This window comes from Pituophis catenifer, unplaced genomic scaffold (assembly GCF_029215685.1).
Source record: "Pituophis catenifer annectens isolate HBS135680 unplaced genomic scaffold, rPitCat1.0.hap2 SCAF_1, whole genome shotgun sequence".
Lineage (NCBI taxonomy): Eukaryota > Metazoa > Chordata > Lepidosauria > Squamata > Colubridae > Pituophis > Pituophis catenifer.
In genome coordinates this window covers 20,262,790-20,285,895 of record NW_027256881.1, presented here as the reverse complement: position 1 = coordinate 20,285,895, position 23,106 = coordinate 20,262,790, and the positions used below count along the sequence as shown (strand labels likewise).

At 45.4% G+C, this 23,106-nt stretch overlaps 1 protein-coding gene across 1 annotated transcript; it reads right to left on the bottom strand.

Annotated features, from left to right (window-relative positions):
• Nucleotides 1-3,096: 3,096 nt before the first annotated feature.
• Nucleotides 3,097-21,407, bottom strand: VPS37D (VPS37D subunit of ESCRT-I). Its single transcript, XM_070946439.1, has 4 exons — nucleotides 21,279-21,407; nucleotides 16,695-16,866; nucleotides 8,287-8,369; nucleotides 3,097-3,582 (listed from the first exon to the last, which is right to left on the bottom strand). Exons 1-4 carry the CDS (start codon nucleotides 21,405-21,407, stop codon nucleotides 3,097-3,099), a joined length of 870 nt encoding a protein of 289 aa, XP_070802540.1.
• Nucleotides 21,408-23,106: the final 1,699 nt, after the last annotated feature.

The following is a 23,106-nucleotide window of genomic DNA, read 5'->3' as shown; positions in this document are numbered from 1 at the left end:
GAGGCAGTATACCTTTAAGAAATAGTTGCTGGGAGCAAACTACTGAGAGATGCTCCATTCATAGGCTTTCCCGAGCCTTCTGATTGGCTGCGACTGTTACAAAGAAAATGCCAGACTAGATACATTGGGCCTTGAGTGTGACCCATCCACATGAATTATAGATGCTGCTGGACTTAAAGGATACAAGGGAAAAAAAAAACTGCCTGTGAAATGTTAAACTTGGCCAATGAATACTTCAAACAAAAATTTGGCTCACGTTTTCTGGCAAAAGGTACTTTTTATATTAAACCCCGAGTTTGGAAATAGGGTTCCTTTCCAACTGAATTGGGGAGTTTGAAATTTCAGACTGAGTTGGTGCAATGTTTTATTTTAGCTGTCCAGCATCTTTCCTCGGAAAAGACAGGAAGGTGTGGGGGGAATTCTTAGGAATGGATTGCATTACATGGCATTGCTTCAGATACCAACCCACCCACCCTGCGCGTTTTACTCTTTGTTCACCCTGCTGTCTGGGTTTTGTAGCTGGTCCTTGCCTGAAGACAATATGTTATTGTACTGACTGGCTGGTGAATCTAATGGAGAAAATATATAAAAGACTGGAGCTGAACTGGGGATCGTTTACATTCTAGCTTAGGAGAGAAATCGGAGACCGACCTCCCAAGTCTAATCGGGGTGAGACTAGGATAGGGTTTCAGTTCTGGAAGATCCTGAATGAATGCTGGCAGCATCTCATGCCAGGAGCAGAAATCCTTTCCTTCATTGTGATAACCTTCCTTGTCCTCCTTATAACTCCACCCTCCACCCTGTGCTCCAGTTCCCATGAAGACTGCTATTAAGTTCCCATGATGACTGCAGCAGTACCTTTGTGAGTTGGGAAATGCCCTGTTATTTGGGGGCAGGAAAAATAAGATACTCATTTAGATTTCACCTCCTTTTCTGTTTTTTTTTTTTTTTTTTTTTAAGGAGAAAAATCAAGCCTGAACACTGAAATCCCACAACTGGAAATGGTGGCAGAAGCTTTTCTTAAAGGCGCTTCCCCCCATTGCAACAGAACTTCCTGCCTTCTAATCTTTTAGTACAAAGATTAGGGGCTCGGTTTTGCAAGCCAGGATTTGAAAAGATGCCCAATGGGTCCTTCCTGGTACAATTTCCACCCCCTCCAGCCCCCCCAAACCAGCTGTGGTGGGTTCAGTTGCAGGACATCATTACCCACTGAGGCAGGAAGTAGCCAATCTTCACTTGGTGAGCCTGGGCAATCTGTCTACTGAGCATGGCTGGCTGGGGAATTCTGGGAGTTGAAGTCCGCACGTCTTAAAAGTTGTCAAACTTGGGAAACCCTGCACTAATGGGAATGACACAGTTGGCTGCCACAACCCCATGCTAGCTCAGCTGCCCTTCTCTAAATGGGTGTCCTACTATGGGTCTTCACAAACTCAGCCTTGCTGGAGCTGAAATAAAATCTCATTGCACAGAAGCGAAAAGCGAAGAACTTTTGATATTTGAAAGTGATATTTCAAGGCTTGGGAATTCTGATTTTTTTTTTGAATTCAGTTTTATAGAAAAGTGTTACAAACAACCTTGACCTCAGGCTGAAGAGGGTAATTTATTTTCTGGCCAGCTCTGAGGAGGTCAGGGAGCCGGGACTGTCCGTTGGGAATGGCTGAATGCACCCTTATATCCCTGAGCAGGGAAATAATAACAGTACAGTATTATCCACAATCTGGAAGGCTACTGCAGAGAAGAACAGCCAAAGCAGTGACTCACTCAGAGATACTGTGGGCAGCCTCCACAGAGGCGAATATAAAAAGTGATCCATTTTACATTCTAATCGAGGAGAGTTTTGCTGTAGACGGGATATGTAGCCAATGGCACGCCTAGCCACCATTTATTCTGCCTTCACTTTCAACGGGATCTTGGCATGGCTAAACGTCACCTGCATTGTACCCTCTAAGTCCAATCACACCTATAATTGCTCGAGGGGAAGGGATTAATATTAGGAGAACCTTATTTTTTTTTCCCCAGTTCAAATCTCCCTCCCTGCTGTCCCCAGAATTTCATCCTTCAGTTTTTGTTTTTGTTTTTTTTAGCAAGCACATCGAATCAAGAGAAAAGTTTGCTTGAAAATATTTCCTTGCTCCCTCCCCCACCCATCCTGGAAGGCATGTTCCCCATAGAGCATTGTGGGGCTTGCCTCATCTCTCCCGTTTATGCATACCCTGTTGAGACCGTGTGCCTATGCTGGTACTAACCCATTCTCTAGCCGTGGCATAAACTTTGGGCTAAAATGTTCTACCCTGTGCTTTGCAACCTCAATCCCCCCCCATCACATCAATAGATCCCTCCCCACTTCATCTGCAGACCCCCCTGCCCCAGTAGAAAAAATGAATAGGAAGGGGGGCAATTTAGCTCCAAAAACTGCCCCCTCCAAGCAGTTGGCCTACCCTTCCTTTCTCCACCCCTGGAAATGTGCTGTGCTCTATCCCCTACCCCCACCCACCCCCCACCCCCGTCCCCCGCCACGTATGTTCTCTTCCTACTTGCTACTAAAATGGAATCCCTTGTGCGAGAGAGAAGATCAGCCGGCCGACTGCCTGGAGGGGGATAGAGATAGCCCTGCCTGAAATCGATCACACCCAGCATCCAGAAAAGCAACAAGCAGTTTGCAAGAGGTTTTTTTTTCCCCCACCTAACTCGAGAGATAGGCGTAATGAGTGCATGATGGTGAATTCAGGCTCCCGAAAAAGAAGGGGGGAAGAAGCGACATAACTTTCCTTATTTCTCAAGTGGGAAAGGGGGAGGCAGGGCACAACTCCCTGCGGTCTTGGCCACCTATACATATAGTAACACTGGATCAACCCAGACCAGCCAAACTGCCTGGGGAGGTGGGGGATGGTGAGGGGGAAGAGTGGAGATGGAATCTAAATTATTTTGGCAGCCAGAGAGAAAAGGGAGCCAGCTCTCTGCCATACGCCCACCCCTAACTCCCACCAAGTCTGGGAAGGTGGAGTTCTTGGCAGGCTGGCATCACACCTCAGACTCTGGCCCATCATAGCTGGTGTCAGAGGCTCTGGTCAAAATGTCCCGTTGGTGCTGTGGCAGCTACCGATGCGGTGGCTCTTTCTTCTTCTGCTGGTGAGGCAGGTGTGCCTGGGGCAAATGGATGTGCCCAATCAGACCCAAGGGAGAGCTCACAAAGTTAGTGGTGGAGTGCGAGGTGGCCAGAGTGGGCAGGCAGCACTTCTGAGGGGCTGCCGTCATGGGGATGGGGAGCACAGCCTCTGAGGGGATCAAGAACGCCGGTGCCAAGCGGAGCTGGAAGACCTTAGGAGGTGGCCCATTATTCTGAGCCGGGGCTGCTTGAGCCGAAGGTGGAGGAGGAGTTGGAAGTGCTGGGGAGACTGCAGGCTGTTCCTCTTCACAGCTCGGGCTTGGCTTTTCAGGAGTTTTTGCTTTCTCCACCTTCAGGATCTCCTGCAACTTCTCCAGCTGAGTGCGACGAAGATGGGAGAGCATGCGGCTGTGCTGGAAAGACTCCACAAAGCTCTCAATGGGGAGATCCCAACATAGGAACTGCTCCATTTGTTCCTGTGGACAAAGAAAGGAGGATGAAACGGCCATTTTGGATAGTTGGTGTTCCAAGCAAATTTCAACAATCAGCATTTCCCAGTGGGTTTTTCTGCTGAGCCATAGACCGACATGATGCTCGTCCCCATTTCCATTTACAAAAGTTGGAGTTTAATCTCTACTTAGTACAGAAACATAGGAAACTGACAGCAGAAGAAAGATCTAGTGGACTAACAAGTCTGACCTTTGAGTTTTTTTACTATGCTTATTTATTTATCTATTTTAATTTTTGTCGGATGATGGACATATATTTATCCCAACCTTGTTTAAACTCAGTTACTGATGACTGACCCACTACTTTGGCTGGAAGTTAATTCCAAGCTTCCACTCCTCTTTTTGTAAAGTAATATTTTCTATCATTACTTTTGAACTTCCCTCATGTCAATTTGAGGTTATGTCCCTGTGTTCTTGATTTTTTGCTTTAATATTGAAAATACTGCCTTTATTCATACCCTGAATATATTTAAAAGTTTCAATCATGCCCCGCCTTTCCCTTCTGTCCTCCAGGCCATAAATATTCAATTTCCCCAATCTCTTCTGATATGTTTTGTCCCTCCGATCTTGCAATTTCTTCTTGCCCATCTTTAGACTCGCTCAATCTTATCAATATCTTTTTTTTAAGTGAGGTCTTCAGAACTGGACACAGTATTCCAAATGGGCTCTGACTAAAGCCCTCTGTAACACTAGGGATGGCACAGTGAATTTAAAGGCAGAAATGAGCGTAGGAATAGCAAGGCAGGGATTGTGTTCTTTCCTATAGCATTTTGCTTACATCTGATCAGACTCTTCATAGACACCTGAAATTGACATTCCCCCCCCACCCCCCAGTTTCTATACAGGGCATTTCCTATTCCTTTTTGTACTTGCTGTGATTATAGAAAGAAATTCCAAACTTATTTCGGCTATTTCTGGGAGCTTTCTAAATCTCTTGTTGGCTCAGTTATGTTGAAAATGTATTACAATGTTTACTAAACAGAACAAATTAAATTTTGGGTCCATTGTTTAAAAATGTAGTCTCACATAGCTTGTTTATATAGACTAAATTCTCTGTCTTCCTCCATCTCCCTGGTTGTATTTTTAAGCAATCCAATAAAGACAGCCAATATATACAATGGTTAAGAGTGTTGATTAATGACTAAGAGTATTGGATAAAGACCGAGAAGATTCAGGTTCAGGTCGATCTATAGCCATGGAAGCTCAGTGGATAATTTTTGGTCAGTCACTCCCAGCACTCATAAAGTTTTTATTTATTTATTTATTAGTTCAATTTATATGCCGCTTTTCTCCGGAGACTCAGGATGGCTTACAATGCATTTTTTTTAAAAAAAAACATTATAAAAACATTTAAAAATTAAAATATTAAAACCCATTCACATCATTCATGGCCGGATCTCACAAGATCGCAACAGCGAGATCAACGGCCCCAGGCCTGCCGGAAAAGCCAGGTCTTCACCGCTTTTCGGAAGGCCAATAGGGTGGGGGTGGTCTGGACCTCAGGAGGTAATTGGTTCCAGAGAGCTGTGGCAGCCACAGAGAAGGCCCTTCCCCATGGGCCCGCCAGCCGGCATTGTTTAGCCGTGGGTATTGTGGAAGAAATTGGAGAAGGGAGTGTAATGAAGGCCCCTATAAGCCTGCGGAGGACAGGTGATGCGATGGTATGTGAGAATGGTCTCTGGGAGATGGGTGGAGGGAAAGATATGCTGCTTAGGGAACAATTAGATAAGTGGTGAGGGAGCCTGCAGCTGCATAACAAGCAAAGAAAAAGAACCTCCCTAACTTATCAGTTTGGAAAAAGAAACAGTAGGAGATTTGTACTTTCAGACTTGCAAGATTCTTGCAAGTTAATGTAACCTTACAATAAAGTAGAATTAGCTCATTTAGTTGTAGTCCTTCTCTGGACTACCTGAGGAGGCTGACAGACGGGGTATAAATCTAGAAAGCAGCCACATGGAAACCTGGTACAGGTATTTATATAACATACTAAGTTTAATCACTGACCTTAGTTTTTAGGTTGCTGTGTGAATGCAGCTTGTTTAGTTAGTTTATTGTTTAAATTAATTTAATTAATTTATTTAGGTCATTCCTAACTTCAAGTGACTTGGAGAGTTCACAATATAATAAAAAGAATAAAATATAATACCATTAAAAAACAAACCAGTGAAAACCAATAAAGAAGAAAATGGTAAATCTGGCCAATATCAAATTCACAAGGGGTCCAATCACCCTAGTCCAGGTTGGGGGGGAACGATGGCCCTTTTATGACTTGTGGACTTCAACTCCCAGAATTCCTGAGCCAGTCATGGCATCCTCCATGGGAGTTGAAGTCCACAAGTCATACAGGGGCCATTGTTCCCCACCTCTGCCCTAGGCTAAACTCTAGGAGAAGAACCAGGTCTTCAAGACCCTCCACAATGTTTTGTGCAAATCCAGAACATGGGTTAATTCAAAAATCAAATTAATTGCACTGTGTGAATGCAACTCCTTATAGGGAATTGCTAATGTATTGGCTCAAAAGGTGATTTAAGGGAAGCTGCAAACTCCAAGGCTACATTCGCAATTTGCCAAAGGAATAGATGGAGGAGGAGGACACCTGGGACAAGATTACAAACATTGACAGATAATAACCCCATTTCCTTCAGTTGTCCTGAACTACAATTCCTATAACATTGTTACGCCAATGGGTGCTGATGGGAGCTGGAGTCCAAAACAGTTGGAAAGCCCCACACTGCCTATCTCATTTAAGAATGGAAACCAGTTCTTTCCAAGCCATTCAAATCAGCACAAAACTTAACAAGCATGATTGGCATCTGGGTTCCCTCTATTTTCTTAGCCCCTTGACCGTATTCTTTTGCAAGCAAAGATGCAAAATCCCCTACGAACACATGTGTGTACATAGACACCCACTGCACAGACATTTAACAGCCAGTTACACAGTATCAGTGGCTTAGACTGCTAATCCAACAACGGCCTTTGGAAAAGGCTTTTCGGTCATCTCTTCATGGAAAAGAAGCTGTTCTAGTCAAAAACTCTACGGGTAGTCCTTCACCTACGACCACAATAAAGACCAGAACATTCATTGTTAAACCGTATGTTCGTTAAGGCAGGCACCAGGTGACTGCATCCAATTCTACCACCTTTTTTTGTCACAGTCATTAAGCAAATCACCTCCAGTCATTAAGTGGGACATCACGTGACTGCGACTTGTGACCTTCCCTGCTGACTTCCCCAGTTCCTTTGCTTGCCAGAAGCCAATCTGGGGAGGTCCCAAAAGGCGATTGTGTGTCATAAGTGCGAGCTGGTTGCCAAGCATTCGTTTTGCAATTGTATGACCGCATGGAGACTGTAACAGTCGTAAGAGCAAAGTCTAGTCATAAGTTACCTTTCTCAGCCCCGTCATAAATGTGAATGGTTGCTAAATGAACGGTCACAAGTAGAGGACTACTTGTATGGCGTTCTTTGTTTCATTGCAAGCTCATTATAAGAAGGGCAGCTGGGGTGGCCGGAGTACTAAAGCTGTGCTACCAGCTCTCCTACCAGGAGAGACTCTAAAGCTCTGGCTATCAGCAGATGGCAGCACTCAGCTAACTTTGACTGATCTAGAAAGTTAAGTTAGAACACAGAACATAGAGTAGAACATAGAATAATAGAGTTGCAAGGGGCCTTTGAGGTCTTCTAGTCCAACCCCAAGCATCAACCTTTGTTAACACTTGGATGAGAGACCTCCTGGAATTCCAGAGTTTAGACTAGACAGAAAAGTTGGGGAGTAATAATCCTTGAAGCAGGCAAATGGTGAGCCTGTGTGTGTCCATGGTATCACCAGATTTGAGCTTGACGCGAAGGAGGCTTTTTAAATATATACATGCTGTAGGGACCTATATGTCCCTACAACATCATGCCTCACCTCCACTCCAAGTGTCTTGCTCTCTCTCCCAAGGAGGGGACGACGTTCCATAGCTTGAGTACCACTGAAACAGTCCAACATGTTTAATTTGATATTTGCTGTTGATACGATAATAGTCATAACATAAAGGAAGGCTTCGCACAACACATTGAACCAGGTTACTCAACCCATTTTTTTAAAAAAATTGCACAATACATGGAACCAAAACTAACCAAAACAGCTCAAGTGTTCAGCTAACAGGTAAAAAGAAAAAAATCCTAAAGTTAACCCTACACAAGTTTGATATGTTCTGGGAATGCAGCCATTAGATCTTTCGTTGGCCCAGTTCAGTGTGTTGTGTGCCTGCAACTCTAGCCAGATAGATAGTTTGTGACAGCTAAAAAGGCTGTTCAAAGGTCCATACTGGCCACAAGCCAATTCTTGAGAGAGGCAGCTCGGAAAAGCCATATCACTGCACCTCCTTGAAGCTCAACCTTCAAGTAACAAAAAAGGCCTCCTCCTCAAGCTTAGACAAGGAAAACTCTCTTGTTTCCCTTCCTTGTCCGTCACACCTCTGCCTTTCCAGGCATGGGCTGGAACAAGTTTGGGAAGCTGTCCTTTGATGGGATGGCATGGAGAAAGGTGGCCTGGAGTCACTTTGCTCCTATCCCTATGTGGGAAGAAGATTCAGAGAAAGAGTTTATTCCCTTTACATATTAAAAAAAAAAGAGGACTTCTGGCAGCAGCCCTGGAGAAGCCAGCCTAGCTTGTTCCTCAACACTCACCTCCACTTTGGCCTCTACGTTCTCCAGTTCAGCCTGTAGCCTGCTCAGGGCGTTCTCTGGAGTCCACTTCGCCATACACGCTCCTGTTGGACAAAGGGCAAGTTCAGCTTTCACATCCACATGTCAGCCAGCTGTGTTGTGATCGTTGCACCATGGCAGGAAGGAATGCCAATCAGGATGTGCTCCCCAATCTTTGCAAAGCAGAATATAATCCCAGGTTGTCAACTCCGAAGGGAGGGACTATAATAGTGCCTTCAACTTCCGTCTTCTCTTTTTCCTGTTGAAGGGGGCTAGAGGTCTACCTCCTACGGGGATTGATTCAGGGACAAGGTGTTTAGCTTTGAGGAAAGATGGCCAAGGAAGGATAGAATACTATTTGTCAGGTACCTGGAGGGTTTTCACAAGAAGAAGGTCAAGCCTGCTGTCTCTCATTCCATACTGGAGGATGTGGGATACCGTAACGGAGTAAGTTATGGGAGGGCCTGATTTAGAATAGAATAGAATAGAATAACAGAGTTGGAAGGGACCTTGGAGGTCTTCTAGTCCAACCCCCTGCTTAGGCAGGAAACCCTACACACTTCAAACAAATGGTTATCCAACATCTTCTTAAAAACTTCCAGTGTTGGAGCATTCACAACTTCTGGAGACAAGTTGTTCCACTAATTAATTGTTCTAACTGTCAAGAAATTTCTCCTTAGTTCTAAGTTGCTTCTCTCCTTGATTAGTTTCCACTTATTGCTTCTTGTCCTGCCCTCAGGTGCTTTGGAGTATAGCTTGACTCCCTCTTCTTTGTGGCAGCCCCTGAGATATTGGAATACTGCTAACATGTCTCCCCTAGTCCTTCTTTTCAATAAACTAGACATACCCTGTTCCTGCAACTGTACTTCATATGTTTTAGCCTCCAGTTCCCTAATCATCTTTGTTGCTCTTCTCTGCACTCTTTCTAAAAGCTCAACATCTTTTTTACATGATGGCAATCAAAATTGAATGCAGTATTCCAAGTGTGGCCTTACCAAGGCATTATAAAGTGATATTAACACTTCGCGTGATCTTGATTCTATCCCTCTCTTTATGCAGCCTAGCACACTGTTGGGTTTTTTGGCAGCTGCTGCACACTGCTGGCTCATATTTAAATGGTTGTCCACTAGGACTCAAAGATCCCAAATTTAATGTTCGACAAACCCTACTCACCGTCATGTATTTGAAATGGGTGCCTATATGGACCAAATCAAATCCAAATCTCACCAGAATGTGTCTCCAAAAAGCCAAGAGGATGTGTGATTTTGCAATGGAAGCGCCAACCCATTTTGTGTGTGTCACATACAAAGATGGGGAGGGACTTCAATCAGTTAGGCACAATTGCCATCTTGAACATTTTGGAAAACCACCACCCCCAATGTACCAGCACTGAAGATCTATTCAGTCCTTTTAAACTTCAAAATTCATGATTCAGTTGGAGCTTGTAAAATAATGGTAGGCTGGCTTCAGGTTGGCCCTTGTGTTCACAAATGTTCAAAGAATTAGAAGCATTTGTTTATTTACAGTATTTATATATTGCTGATTCTCCATGGATTTGTGGGGGGTTCACAAAATTGAACAAAATCCATTCAAACAATGAAAATCAGTAACACAATTGCATAAACCGCCTCAGCATCTGTATTGATTGATCACATCCAATCATTAAAAGTTGCAAATTAATTAATGCTACTAAGGGCTCTACAGAAAAGCTCTGCTTTGAATTTTTACAGGAGGGTACCAGTTGCTTCTCGAGGGATAAAACTGTTCCATGGAGATGGAGCATCAAGTGAAAAACTCTGAACTTTTTTTTGTCCCTTCCATATCACTCGAGAAGGGGAGAATCTCAAATTCTCAACTTGTGACCAACACACCAGGTAGGTTGGTTTTATCTATGCCATGGAGGTAGTCCTAGAACCGTGATGGTGAACCTATGGCACACGTAGCCATATCAGTGGGCACGCAAGCTCATTTTCGGGGCTTCTGGGCCTACCAAAAGTAGGGAAACAGGCTGTTTCCTGCCTCTGTAGGGCCTCGGGGGGGTGGTGGGGAAGGCCTGTTTTTTACTGTCCCCAGCCTGCAGAGTGTCTCTAAGAGTCTGGGGAGGGCAAAAACAGCCTTCCCCACCCCCTAGAGGCCAGAAATGGCCTGTTTGCCAACTTCCGGTGGGACCGGAAGGCCTGTTTTTTGCTGTCCCCAGCCTCCAGAGCCTCTCTAGGAGTCTGGGGAAAACGAAAACGGCCTTCCCCATCCCCCAGGAGGCCCTCCGGAGGCCAAAAATGGCCCGTTTTTGCATAGAATTATGGGTGTGGGCATGCATGTGCGTGACCCCCCTGCCCCCCCCTTCCTGGCACGCGATGGCAAAAAAGTTAGCCATCACTGTCCTAGAAGTATCTCAGTACTGAGCCATTTGTAGTTTAAAATCAATACAGGTAGCCCTCGACTTCCAACCACAATTAATCCCATAATTTCTGCTGTTAAGTGAGATGTTTGCTAAGTACGTTTTATCCCATTTTTCAATCTTCCTTGCCACATTGGTTAAGTGAATCACCGCAATTGTTAAGCTGGTAGCACAGTTGTTAAGTGAATCTGGCTTCCCCTTTGACTTTGCTTGTCAGGAGGTCGTAAAAGGGGATCACGTGACCCTAGGAAACCATCATAAATATCAGTCAGTTGTCAAACAGCTGGATTTGGATCATGTGACCATGGGGACGCTGCCATGGTCATAAGTGTGAAAAACTGCCATGTGTCACTTTTTTCAGTACTGTTTTAACTTTGAGCAATCACTAAATGAACTGTTGTAAGTCGAGGACTATATGTACTTTAAATCAGGGGTCTCCAACCTTGGCAACTTTAAGCCTGGGGGACTTCAACTCCCTGAATTCCCCAGCCAGCAAAGCTGGCTGGGGAATTCTAGGAGTTGAAGTCCCCCAGGCTTAAAGTTGCCAAGGTTGGAGACCCCTGATTTAAATTGTACTGACTAGCTGGTAAAAGCCCGTGCAATGACTGTGGAACAGTAAAGGATAACACTAATGCAGATGGGTAGCTGTGTCTGCACCAGCATCAACTTCTGGGTGTTCTTCAAAAGCAGCCCATGCAGAGCACATTGCTGCAATCAAATCATTAAAATTGTGTCTACAGGTAATCTTTGATTTACGACCACAAATTGGGACAAGAAAATTTGTCATTAAGCCATGCCGAATGAATGTTAACTGAAACATCACGTGACCACCTCTGATATTTTTTTTTAAAAAAATCTTTTCTGCCAGGGTCATTAAGTGAATCACTGTGGTCATTAAGCAAGACATCACATGACCTGATTTGTGACCCTTCCTGCTGGCTTCTCCGCTGACTTTGCTTGTTGGAAGTCTGCGGGGAAGATCCCGAGTGGCGATCACAGGACTGCAGAATGATACAACTGTCATAAGTGCAAGCCAGTTGCCAAGCACTGGATGGCGACTGCATGACTGCAGGGATGCTGTGACAGTCATAAGTGCAAGGAATGGTTGGAAGTCAGGTTTCTTTTCAGCGTCGTCGTAACTTCAAATGATTGCTAAACAAATGGTCGTAAGTTAAGGAGTACCTGTGTACCTACTGGAGATAAGATAGCCTGGGATTCCTGGGCAATCGTGGAAGGAAAAGAGGGATTGTGGTCTCAGCAGACGGCCCATCTCTGATCTCCTTCCACAAACCTCTATTATTTCCCAGGCTCTAAATCAGGGGAGTCTAACCTTGGCAACTTTAAGACCTGTGGACTTCAATTCCCAGAATTCCCCAGTTGGCCATCTAGATCAGGGGTCTACAAGTCTTCTACAAGTTGAAGTCCACAAGTCTTAAAGTTGCCAAGGTTAGAGACCCCTGATCTAGATCATTCTAGATCAATGGTGGCGAACCTATGAATGGGTGCCAGAGGTGGCACACAGAGCCCTCTCTGTGGGCATGCGTGCCATTGCCCCAGCTCTGTTTTGGGTCTCTGCCGCGCATGTGCGCACACCTCCCGCCTCCGATGTCAGCGTTTCAACACTGGCATGGAGAGCAGAGGAGAGCGAGAGATAAACTCTGGAACTTTTGCCTGCTAAATCCCTTTGAAGCCGGGTTGTCGTGGAAATGAGGGGAGGGGGCACATTCCTGGGGAATGAAGTCTGAAGAATGACTTGGAAGATAGCCAATGAGAAGCAGAGATTTGGGGATCGGAAAGGGAGGGATTGGGGGGCAAAAGGTCAGTCTTGTCCGCGCGGAGTCATGATCCGGTGGCCGTGCTCAATTAAAGAAAGATTTCCTTAAAGATTGGCAGTTTGGAAATTCATTTAATTTTGAGATAGCAACGTAGTCTGACAGCCATCTGGTCTTCAAGTCTCTGTTGCAGATGCGTGGGGGGTGCGTGCATGTGCCCATACCTTGCAGTTTGGGCGTGCACACGCACGCACTTTGGGCACTCGGTGCCTAAAAGTTCGCCATCACTGTTCTAGATCATATTGAGGCAATGTTTGCATAAATGCTTATCCAATCCAGTTGAACACATAATGACTGTATCAGTATAGCACATGAGGCTTGAGGAGTTTTAACTTTTAACTTTGTTTTTCGTGGTTCAGCATGTCATGCATGACACCATGTGTGTGATTAAATTATGGTTTGGTAGGTAGCACCAAGTCAGAAAACGGGTTAATCTTTTCCAGCATAGCTGGGACCGATATCACCAAAGCCAATCACTACACAACTCTTTCTCCTCTTTTCCTTAGAATGTCAGGAGACACTCAGCCAAACCATGATTTGTTTTAATCATAATTTTCCGAATAAGCCACAAGTGACATCCTGCATGTTCAGCTGTAAATTATGGTATACAAACCATAATAATAATAAATACAAGTAAGCAAACCCACATTGTTGGGGTTAGGAACAATTCTAAATCTAGTTTCTACATAATGTTGTGACAATGGGAGGGAAGCTTCCCCACTCCATTCCTGGCATTTTATTAGTTGTCGCTTCTGTGTGTTTGGGGAAACGTGCAGAGTGATAATCATGCATCATGTCTCAAACATCCCTCATGTTATAGGGCAGTGTTGCAGGGGTGAAATGCTCCCGGATCGGACTGGATCGCCCGGTCCGGTAGCAATCTTGGCCATTGGTTCGGTGATCCGGTAGCAATGGTGGAGCAAAGCTCCGCCCACACACCTGGCAGAAGGTTTTGCGCATGTGAAGGTCTGCATGTGCACATAATGCGTGGGCGAGCGACATGCAGGCGGGCGGGCGGCGCATGCACTTCCGAACCGGTAAGGAAGGTAAGTAGATTTCACCCCTGCAGTGTTGGCGAACCTTTTACTCACTGAGTGCCGAACAGGTACACACTTTGCGTGCTTTGTGCGTGCGTGTGCCATCTGTACTAATGCACAGCTCTTCCCCATGTGCTGTGCGTGCAACTGCACCATCTGCACATGCGCACGGCTGTCACACGTGCCCCCATGCACTGCACGTGCGATCACACCATCTGCACATGTGTGCAGGTTTCTCGCGGCTCCCCCATGTGCTGCGTGCACAATTGCACCATCTGTACATGTGTGTGGTTTTCACACGTGCAATGCACACATGCATGCCATCTATGCATTCGTGCACTGCGCACAAATACTCTTGCACTCATGCACAAATGTGCATGCATGCGCAGGAGAGCGCTGAAGACCAGCTTGGTTCCCTGAATTGTGCACATGCGCACCAGAGGCCCGAACACCAGCTGGGGCGCATGCACATGTGCAGCTGCAGGTGAGTTGGGCGACAGCTCGTGTGCCCGGAAAGATGGCTCTGCATGCCACCTCGGGCACACCTGCCATAGGTTCGCCATCACAGTTATAGGGCGAGAGAGGAGGAGAACTGGGTTTGTTTTCTGCTATGCCCTTTTTCTTTCAGTCAATCTCTTTCTTTCTCCAACTCCAGGGACGGTTTAGAGGAGACTTCATAAAGTTATGTGATCCTCAAGAGGTGTCTCCCCAAATATCACATACAGGTAGCCCTCAATTTATGACCGCAATTCAGCCCAAAATTTCCATTGCTGAGCAAGACAGTTGTTAAGTGAATTCTGCCCCATTTTATGACCTTTTTTTTTGCCACGGTTGTTAAGTGAATCATGCAGCTGTGAAGCAAATCTGGCTTAACCCCCATCAGTTGCTTGTGGGAAGCCAACTGAGAAGGTTACCAATGGTGACCACATGATCCCAGGACAGTGCAATGATCATAAACACATGACGCTTTTCAAGCACCTAAATTTTGATCGTGTGATCATGGGGATGCAGCAATGGCTGTAAATGAGAAAACTGGCCTTAAGTCACTTTTTTTCAGTGTGTTGTACCTTCAAATAGACATTAAAGCACTGTGAAGCGGTATATAAGTCTAAGTGCTATTGCTATCGCTATTAAAGGAATGGTTGTAAATCGAGGACTATCTATACTGTACTCAAGCTGAAATCTGTAATCGAAACACATTGTCTCAGCTCTCTAAAATTACATAGAATATAGAGTATAGAATAACAGAGTTGGAAGGAACCTTGGAGGTCTTCTAGTCCAACTCCCTGCTTAGGCAGGAAACCCTACACCATTTCAGACAAATGGTTATCCAATCTCTTCTTAAAAGCTTCCAGTGTTGGAGCATTTACAACCTCTGGGGGCAAGTTGTTCCACTGATTAATTGTTCTAACTGTCAGGAAATTTCTCCTTAATTCTAAGTTGCTTCTATCCTGGATTAGTTTCCACCCATTGCTTCTTGTCCTGCCTTCAGGTGCCTTGGAGAACAGGTTGACCCCCTCTTCTTTGTGGCAACCCTTCAAATATTGGAATACTGCTACCATGTCTCCCCTGGTCCTTCTTTTCTCTTTCATATCTCTCATTCACATATTGCATTACAGCGGAAGAAATACAGCAGTGTTTCTCAACCCCAGTAACTTTGTGGGGACTTCAATTCCCAGCATTTCCCAGCTAGAATATCTGGCTGGGGAATTTTGGGAGTTGAAGTCCACGCAGCTTAAAGTTGCTAAATTTGAGAAACGCTATTCCAGAGCAAAGAAACACCTTCCGTATAAAGTTGCTGAGCCCTCACTCCACTTGTTTCTCCATCTATTCATCCTTCCAGTTGTAACCAGGGAGCAGGGGCTAAAAGGAAGTCGGGAAAAGGGATCTTCATGTTTTCAGTAAACTGAAATTTGATAAAACCAACTGTGATCATAAACTAGGCTCACCCATTATGAATAAGACAAAACTTCTTTACAACTAACCACAGGTAGTCCTCGACTTACGACCACAATTGAGGCCAAACTTTCTGTTGTTAAGTGAGACATTTCTCAATTGAGTTTTGTCCCATTTTACGACGTTTCTTGCCTCAGTCGGTAAGCGAATCACTGCAGTTGATAAGTTAGTAACTTGCTTAAGTGAATCTGGCTTCCCCATTGATTTAGCTCATCAGAAGGTCACAAAAAGTGATCACAGGACCCCAGGACACTGCAACCGTCATAAGTATGAGTCAGTTGCCATCTGAATTTTGATCATATCAGAGGTCTTCAAACTTGGCAGCTTTAAGACTTGTGGACTTCAACTCCCAGAATTCTGGGAGTTGAAGTCCACAAGTCTTAAAGCTGTCAAGTTTGAAGATCTCTGGATCACATGATCATGGGGATGCTGCAAAGGTGGTAAGTGTGAAAAACGATCATAAGTCACTTTTTTCAGTGCCGTTGTAACTTTGAACGGTCACTAAATGAACTGTTTTAAGATGAGGAGTACCTGTATTATCAATCGGTCTACTCTAGACTGGAATCCTACCTTTTGCAAGATAGGCTTAGTTTAAAGGAAGGCAGACTGTCATGAACGGAATGGGACAACTTACTTTGGGACAATTTAACAATTCTATTTAATTATTTAAAATAAATAATCTTTTATTTTATTTTTGCCATTCACATTTCATTCTGTCCTTCCTTCTGCACCCTCTTTAAAAATGCTTCTATTCCACCATTTCTTTGTTATTAGTGTAACTCTTGTCCTGCAGTGAGTTGGCCATGATGAGTTGACTGTGGTGAGTTGGCCAAGGCAAGTTGGCCATGGCGAATTTTCATAGACCCGTCACGAATGAAGCCCTTTTGCTTAAAGATGCTTTCAGACCTGCAAAAGTCCAGACCACTAACAAATGTTTTGCCCTTTGCTGATCATCTAGAACAGAATTTCTCAACTTTGGCCAAGTCCACCCAACTTTAAGATGGGTGGACTTCGACTCCCAGAATTCCCTAACCAGCAATAAATGTTGAGAAATGCCAATCTAGATTAAGGCAGCCCAGATCCAACAGTCCTACCTTTGCCTCTACTCTGGGAGAAGGTGGGATGGTGGTGGGGGGGGGAGAAAGGAAGATACCAACTGTTGCTCACCCAAGCGCTGCTGTTTGTCATGACAGGTTTCCCGTAGCTCCTGCAACTCCTGGTATTTGATAGCGAGGGAAGCTTTGCCATTCTCTAGCCGAGGCTGCAAGCCCAAATTTTGCTTGGCGAGGTTATAGTTGGAAGCTAGGTGCACCTCCCGCTCCAGCTGCAGGTTCTGGAACTGAAAAGACACATATTTAATGAGCGTCTGGGCCAGGCTGAAAGGCCTCTGTATGCTTATCTGTTCAGCTTGTCAGAGTTTCTCTGGTTTCTGCATGGCTATCCTGGGCATACAGTACAGGGTTTTCCCATGAATGCTTGGAGAAAATTTGGATTTCTCACCCAAATGAGGAAAGCCACTTTCCCTGCTAAAATAATGTGCATGTTTGGTAACCCCCCTAGCAATCTAGTTTTGATACTTTTGCTGTTTTTCCCAATGTTTTCCCCCAAGTTGCCGTTCTACAGATCTTTAGATTCTGGCTTCCTTTTGTATCTGGCAGCTTATCATCCTCATTTGAGTTACCTTTTTTGCTAATCTTTGCTTTGCTGTCTGTACTCTTGTCTGAGTTTATCTGTTTATAAGGGTATAGATTTATGCACTTTGCCTAGTGATGGTTTTGCTAGCATCCTCACCATCTCTAGCACCACCAACATCATTGGAGATTCAAAATATGCTGTAAAGATACAGTATTTAACAATACAATCTGAAGATACAAATTACATTCTTGTTACAAAGTGAAAAACAGTAAAAGAAACAGCTCGGAGGCACCCACAGTGCTTGAGTGTTGGAGTGATATATGGTGGTGAATATATACCATAGGAAATGCAATAGCTGTGTCCATACAACATGAATTCTGGGAGTTGAAGCAAGCCTGCCTGGATGCAGCATACAAAGTTTGATAATGTTAACCCAGTGAATTGTGTGGTTAGTTAATGGTTTGGAGTGTTGCTCAAACAAGACAGTGGATTAACTTGGTAACCAAGTTAAAAAAAAACTAATGTGAATAGACCTATCAAGCTGGTCTGAATGGATGCCTAAAATAAGTCTAATTATTTAGCAGCTGCTACTGCTGCCACCAATATAAACAGGCCTAAAGGATGTTGTGCTCAGAAGTCATGGATTTTAATCTCTACGAAATGGCCACTTCAGGTGAGAGACCAACTTTCGGCCTTCTACAGTCAGGAGCTAAAATTCTTACCTATCTTAGAAGGATGTTGTACCTATGAGTAGAAAAAAATAACTCTAAAGGATTAGATGAGAGAACCACTCATACAACTTGCTGAAAAGAATCATTTAAAATCCTGGTGGCTGCATGAGCGTAACTTGCAAACTTGATTTAATTTTAATCTTGGTTAGGGATTTTCTGTGAGATTTAATGTATTGTGCAAATCCAGAAAAATAAGTGTTAAGTGTGCTGTGCAAATGCAATCAGTGGGTATTATGTCACACTTTCATTCAGGGAGTTCAACTAACACTCCATATTAAAGATGTGAAGGGAAGTCATTTTTTTTCCTGCTAAATCCAAACGTTAATATTTGAGGTTGGAACCAGATTTTCCTGATTATTAAAGTTTTTATAATTTTTCAAAGACAGCACTTTTGACAGATGTGTAAGCCAACTGAATGTACACATTAATTTATAGATCTTGTCAAGTTTGTATTCTTTAATAGGGCCCAGTTTTTTTAAAAAGTTGCACATGCCTTTTTACCACAAAATAATGTACAGGTGGCAAAATGGTATTTATTAGCTTTGTCTTTTCCCCATTAATCAGTTGATTGAAAAATAAGTATTGCCAGCCCTTAGCTGTCACAATCTGGCAGCATCTTCCCACTGCCAGATGCTCTTTAGGCCTCCCCTAATAACATGGGCCCTTGAGAAGTTACTCTAGTCTGTGTTTGTTTGTTCCTTCATACTAGCTAACTCCAAACCCTCTTCATGACGGAAAGTATCTGAGGAGCATGGTCAGCGTATTCTCTGTCACCAATTGGCATTCAATCACTAAATGTGGTTTAATGTTTCTGGCTACAGCAAGCATAGAGCCACTGAGAAGCTGCCAAAAGGTTATTCTTCTAGAGCTACTGTCCTTATTAAACCTCTGAGCAAACCAGAATAACAACAGAATAACAGAATTGAAAGGGACCTTGGAGGTCTTCTAGTCCAACCCCCTCCTCAAGCAGGAAACTTTATACTATTTCAGAAAAATGGTTATTCAATCTCTTCTTAAAAACCTCCAGTGTGGGAGCATCCTCAACTTCTGGAGGCAAGTTGTTCCACTGATTAATTATTCTCACTGTTAGGAAATTTCTCCTTAGTTCTAGGTTGCTTCTCTCCTTGATTAATTTCCATCCATTGCTTCTTGTCCTGCTTTCAGGTGCTTTGGAGAATACATAGATACTCACCCCCCCCCAATTATGCATCAGATATTTTGGGGGAGTACAATCCTTCAAGCAAAAGTTACTATGTACTGACTTGATAAAAATTTCCTGACTATTTACTGACTTGGTAAACCAAACTGTGAGTATTCTATGGGAGTCTTGAAACTATGACAAATTGCCCTAAACTTAAATGGTAACATACTATATAATATTTGTGGCTTATTTTGTACTTCACTTGAGCGCATATTTGGGGAAGACAAAGGTATATTTTGGGCCATCCTAGTTAGAGTTATGGGGGCCATTGGGGATGGTAAACTATGGGGAAAGGACTTGACTATCTTGATGGGCAATTTTTCAGAGGGCACTGGGCTTCTTGTGAGATCTAGCAACTCAATATCCCTGTTCACACAATACTGTACGCTGTCTTGGTAACTGAATTAACCCACTCTGTTTTGAATAGGAGATTGAACCATAACTCTCCAAACAGGTCTGGGTTCACACAACATACCAAGCAACAAAAGACTAACCAAGATTAAAATTAACCACAATTAGCACAATGATTGAGAGCAGCTGCTAAGTCTTCTAATTGACCCGGTTAGGGATTTTGTATAAAGACAGCCGGCATCGCCTCGAGAGCACACCAAGGGCAGAAGCTGGGAGTACCCAGCTCATCTGAACTGACAAAGATATTGCAAAAGTGAGGCTGTTTTTCTGGCCATTGTTGGAAAAGGAGGCAGAGAAGGTGCCTTTCCAAAATCAACTGCCTCAACGTCTCCTTGTGAGGATGGATGACAACATGTGTGACGTTTCAACTGTGAGACCAGGAGCAGATTCCAATGAGGGTCTGGTTGGGGGCCACAAAAAGGGGTGGGGAATTCCTGCAATTGGGGTGGGGGGGAGCAAGGAGGAAGTTAGCTGGATGCCAAATAAATAAGGGAAAGAAAGGGGGAGGTTTTGCTTTGTTTCCACGCCTGTCGGAAGGCAAAAATCATACGCCATTTATGATGAAAATGCCTGACATGCTGTGGCACTTAATTCGGCAACCTTTCTCTGTTACCCAGCACAAGACATGTTGCCTGCCTGGCTAGACAGAGTCAACACCCCCACCCCCCCACCCCGTCCGTGTTTCCATGGCTGAGTCAATGAGGCTTTGCTGGATCTCGGAAAAGAAATCCCTTTCTTTTCAGCACAGAGAAACAAAACAGGGGTCCGTGGTCACCATTGTGGCTGATTTTCACCAGAGAAAGAGGGAAGGGAGGGTCTGGCCCAGGATGGGTCTATCCTGCCAAGACAAAAGCACTGAGGCCTTGGAAGCATCCCCCCCCCAACAAACCATCACACCCTCCCTGGATGACTCCATCTCCAGGACCCCAAACAGATGGGAGGCTCCTTCTCGGCATTTCCTCTGGCATAATAAACGGGGTGTATTTCAAAGAGTGTTGGGGGGGGAGGAGACTGCTTTTCAGGGAAAGGAGGGGAGCTGAGTGACAGGTGGGTGGAGAAGACCAAAATCTGACAACAGTCCACAAAGGGGCCTATAACATCTCTGGGGGCTGGAGAGGTGGAACCAGAGTAGCAGAACACCTCAGTTCAAACTGGATCCCAGTGGCAGCTTTTAGAGGTGGGACGGGGAGATACGGGGCGTCTTGTAATCCCCGGAGCTAGCGGAACGGGACGAGAAGGGGGTAGATCTTCCAAGGGCATAGCCAACAGTTGGGGCAAGAGGGCCTCCCCGCCTGGGGCCCAGCTATCCTCTTTTGAGTCTTGTACATTTGGGCCAAGAGCTTCCGTGAAAAGGCCGAAGGTCTGGGCATTGTTTCTGGCACCAAGCAGAGGCCTGGCTGGACTGGCACTAGCCCCCGCCTTCCTCCTCCTCCTCCCGTGCCAGACTCCCAGCCCCCTGGCAACCAGAGCTGCCTTTGCTGCAAAAGGGGGGTCGGGTGGCACAGCCCCAGGGATGCCACGGGCAGTTTCGGCGGGCATCGATGCCCCTTTGGATGCTCGGATTATTTTCCAAGGGGGCGGGGGCGGTCTTTGTATTTGGATGGAGAGGGATGGCTGCTGGGGTCGGAGGAACGCAAGCCGCGGGTGCGTGCAGCAAAAGACCCCGCTGGAAAGCAGGATGCCACCCTCCCACCTCTCTCTCTCTCTCTCGCCCCTCCGGAGGGCCCGATCCTCTCTCCTCCTGGGCTTCCCACCCGGGAGCCGCGGCTTTACCTTCCTGCTCAGCTTGACGATGCGCTCGAGCCAGGTTTCGTCCCGCATGAGGGCGCGGAGTTGCGCCGTGCTGAGCGCCCCGAAGCCCAGATCTACCGCCGAGGCCCGCGGGCCCCGATCGCGCTCCATGATGTGGACGGAGCAGACGGAGCGGCCGCACCTGGAGGAGCGGGATCCTGCACCTGCACCTGCACCGCCGCCGCAGACCGCCAGAGGGCGGCCCCGCCGCTCTTAAAGGGGCCGCCTCCGCCGAGCTTCCGTTGTTTCGGCTGGGGAGGAGGGTGGGCGCGGCAGAAAGTCGGCGCAGGCGGCGGCGAAGGAGGGCGTTAATTGCACGTGCTGGGCAGCCCCCTCCTCTCAAAGGAGGAGAGCAGACAAAGGGGAGGGGGCTCTCCTGCCTGGAAGGCAGAGGGAGCGTCTGAGCATGTGTAAAGTACCCAGCCCGTCGCCGCGTGCGAGGGATCTCGGGGGGGCGAGGGGGGGAGAGAAAGGATGCGTTCTGCGCCGTGAAAATTGGACTGTCGCTTGGTGGCTGCGAGCGTGTGTCGCCTCCTCTTTGTGCTAAGCTTTAAGGCAGGCCGGGGCCATGGAGGCGGGAATGCCCGGCTTGGTGTGAGGTCTTTAGCCTCTTTCATTTTATGTATGATTAACTGATTTAATCCGCCGTCAGCCTTAGAAGGAGGCCGAAGCGGGGCATACGGGGTAATTCTTCATGGTATCCTCATAACGACACTGAAGTAGGCCGGTGCTGGGCAAAATGAACAGATCTCTGGTGATGATGATGATGATAAATGTATATGCTGCCTGGTGCTGGGACGATCATCTAATGGAATAGGGATAGGGAAGCATAGAATAGAATAGAATAGAATAGAATAGAATAGAATAGAATAGAATAGAATAGAATAGAATAGAATAGAATGGGATAGGGATAGGGATAGGGATAGGGATAGGGATAGGGATAGGGATAGGGATAGGGATAGGGATAGGGATAGGGATAGGAATGGAATGGGAATAATAATAGAATAGAATAGAATAGAATAGGAATTAGAATAGGAATAGAATAGGAATAGGTTAAGGATGGAATGGAATGGAATGGAATGGAATAGGAATAATAGGAATAGGAATAGGAATGGATTTTTTTTTTAAATGAGCCTCATGGTCCAGTGGGGATTTGAACCGTGGCCCCTTTGACCCTTTGATCCCCTTTGGTGCAATTAACATTCCTAGTAGATGGTTTAAGCACCCTTTTATAAATCCATCAAAAGTGCCAGCTGAAGAGAAACTGCCCTGAATTCTCTTTCCAGGGCCAATGCAGGGAAGGTAGGATTCCTGAACAAGCATCCAGAGGTTGCCTTGGGAGGCCCAAATCCTTGGCATTTGGGAAGGGTCTCCCTAGGTTGGAATGCCAGCCCTGTGCTAGCTTTCCTGGATGGGTTTCATCAAGCTGTTTGGTTATCATAGTTGCCAGGATGGTTATAAACATGTATTGGTTGAATTTATAAAGCTCCCCATCTTGTGTAGGTTGGTCTAAATGGAGGGATAGAATCAAGAGGCGGTGAAGTTCCAATACCATTTTACAAAGCCTTGGTAAGACCAAACTTAGATTATTGCATCCAGTTCTGGTCAGCACAATATAAAACAGATGTTGAGACTCTGGAAAGAGTGCAGAGAAGAGCAACAAGAATGATTGGGGGCTTGGAGGCTAAAACATGAAGAATGTTACAAGAATTGGGTATGTCTAGTCTAATGAAAAGAAGGACTAGGGGAGGCATGATAGCAGTGTTCCAATATTTGAGAGGCTCCTACAAAGATGAGGGGGTCAAACTAT

Excerpts from the sequence above, each read along its gene's own strand:
- VPS37D (XM_070946439.1), bottom strand. The coding sequence starts at position 21,407 with ATGGAGCGCGATCGGGGCCCGCGGGCCTCGGCGGTAGATCTGGGCTTC. Across the intron at positions 16,867-21,278 it reads TCGTCAAGCTGAGCAGGAAG|TTCCAGAACCTGCAGCTGGA; the intron begins GTAAAGCCGCGG and ends GTGTCTTTTCAG. Across the intron at positions 8,370-16,694 it reads TGACAAACAGCAGCGCTTGG|GAGCGTGTATGGCGAAGTGG; the intron begins GTGAGCAACAGT and ends TTTGTCCAACAG.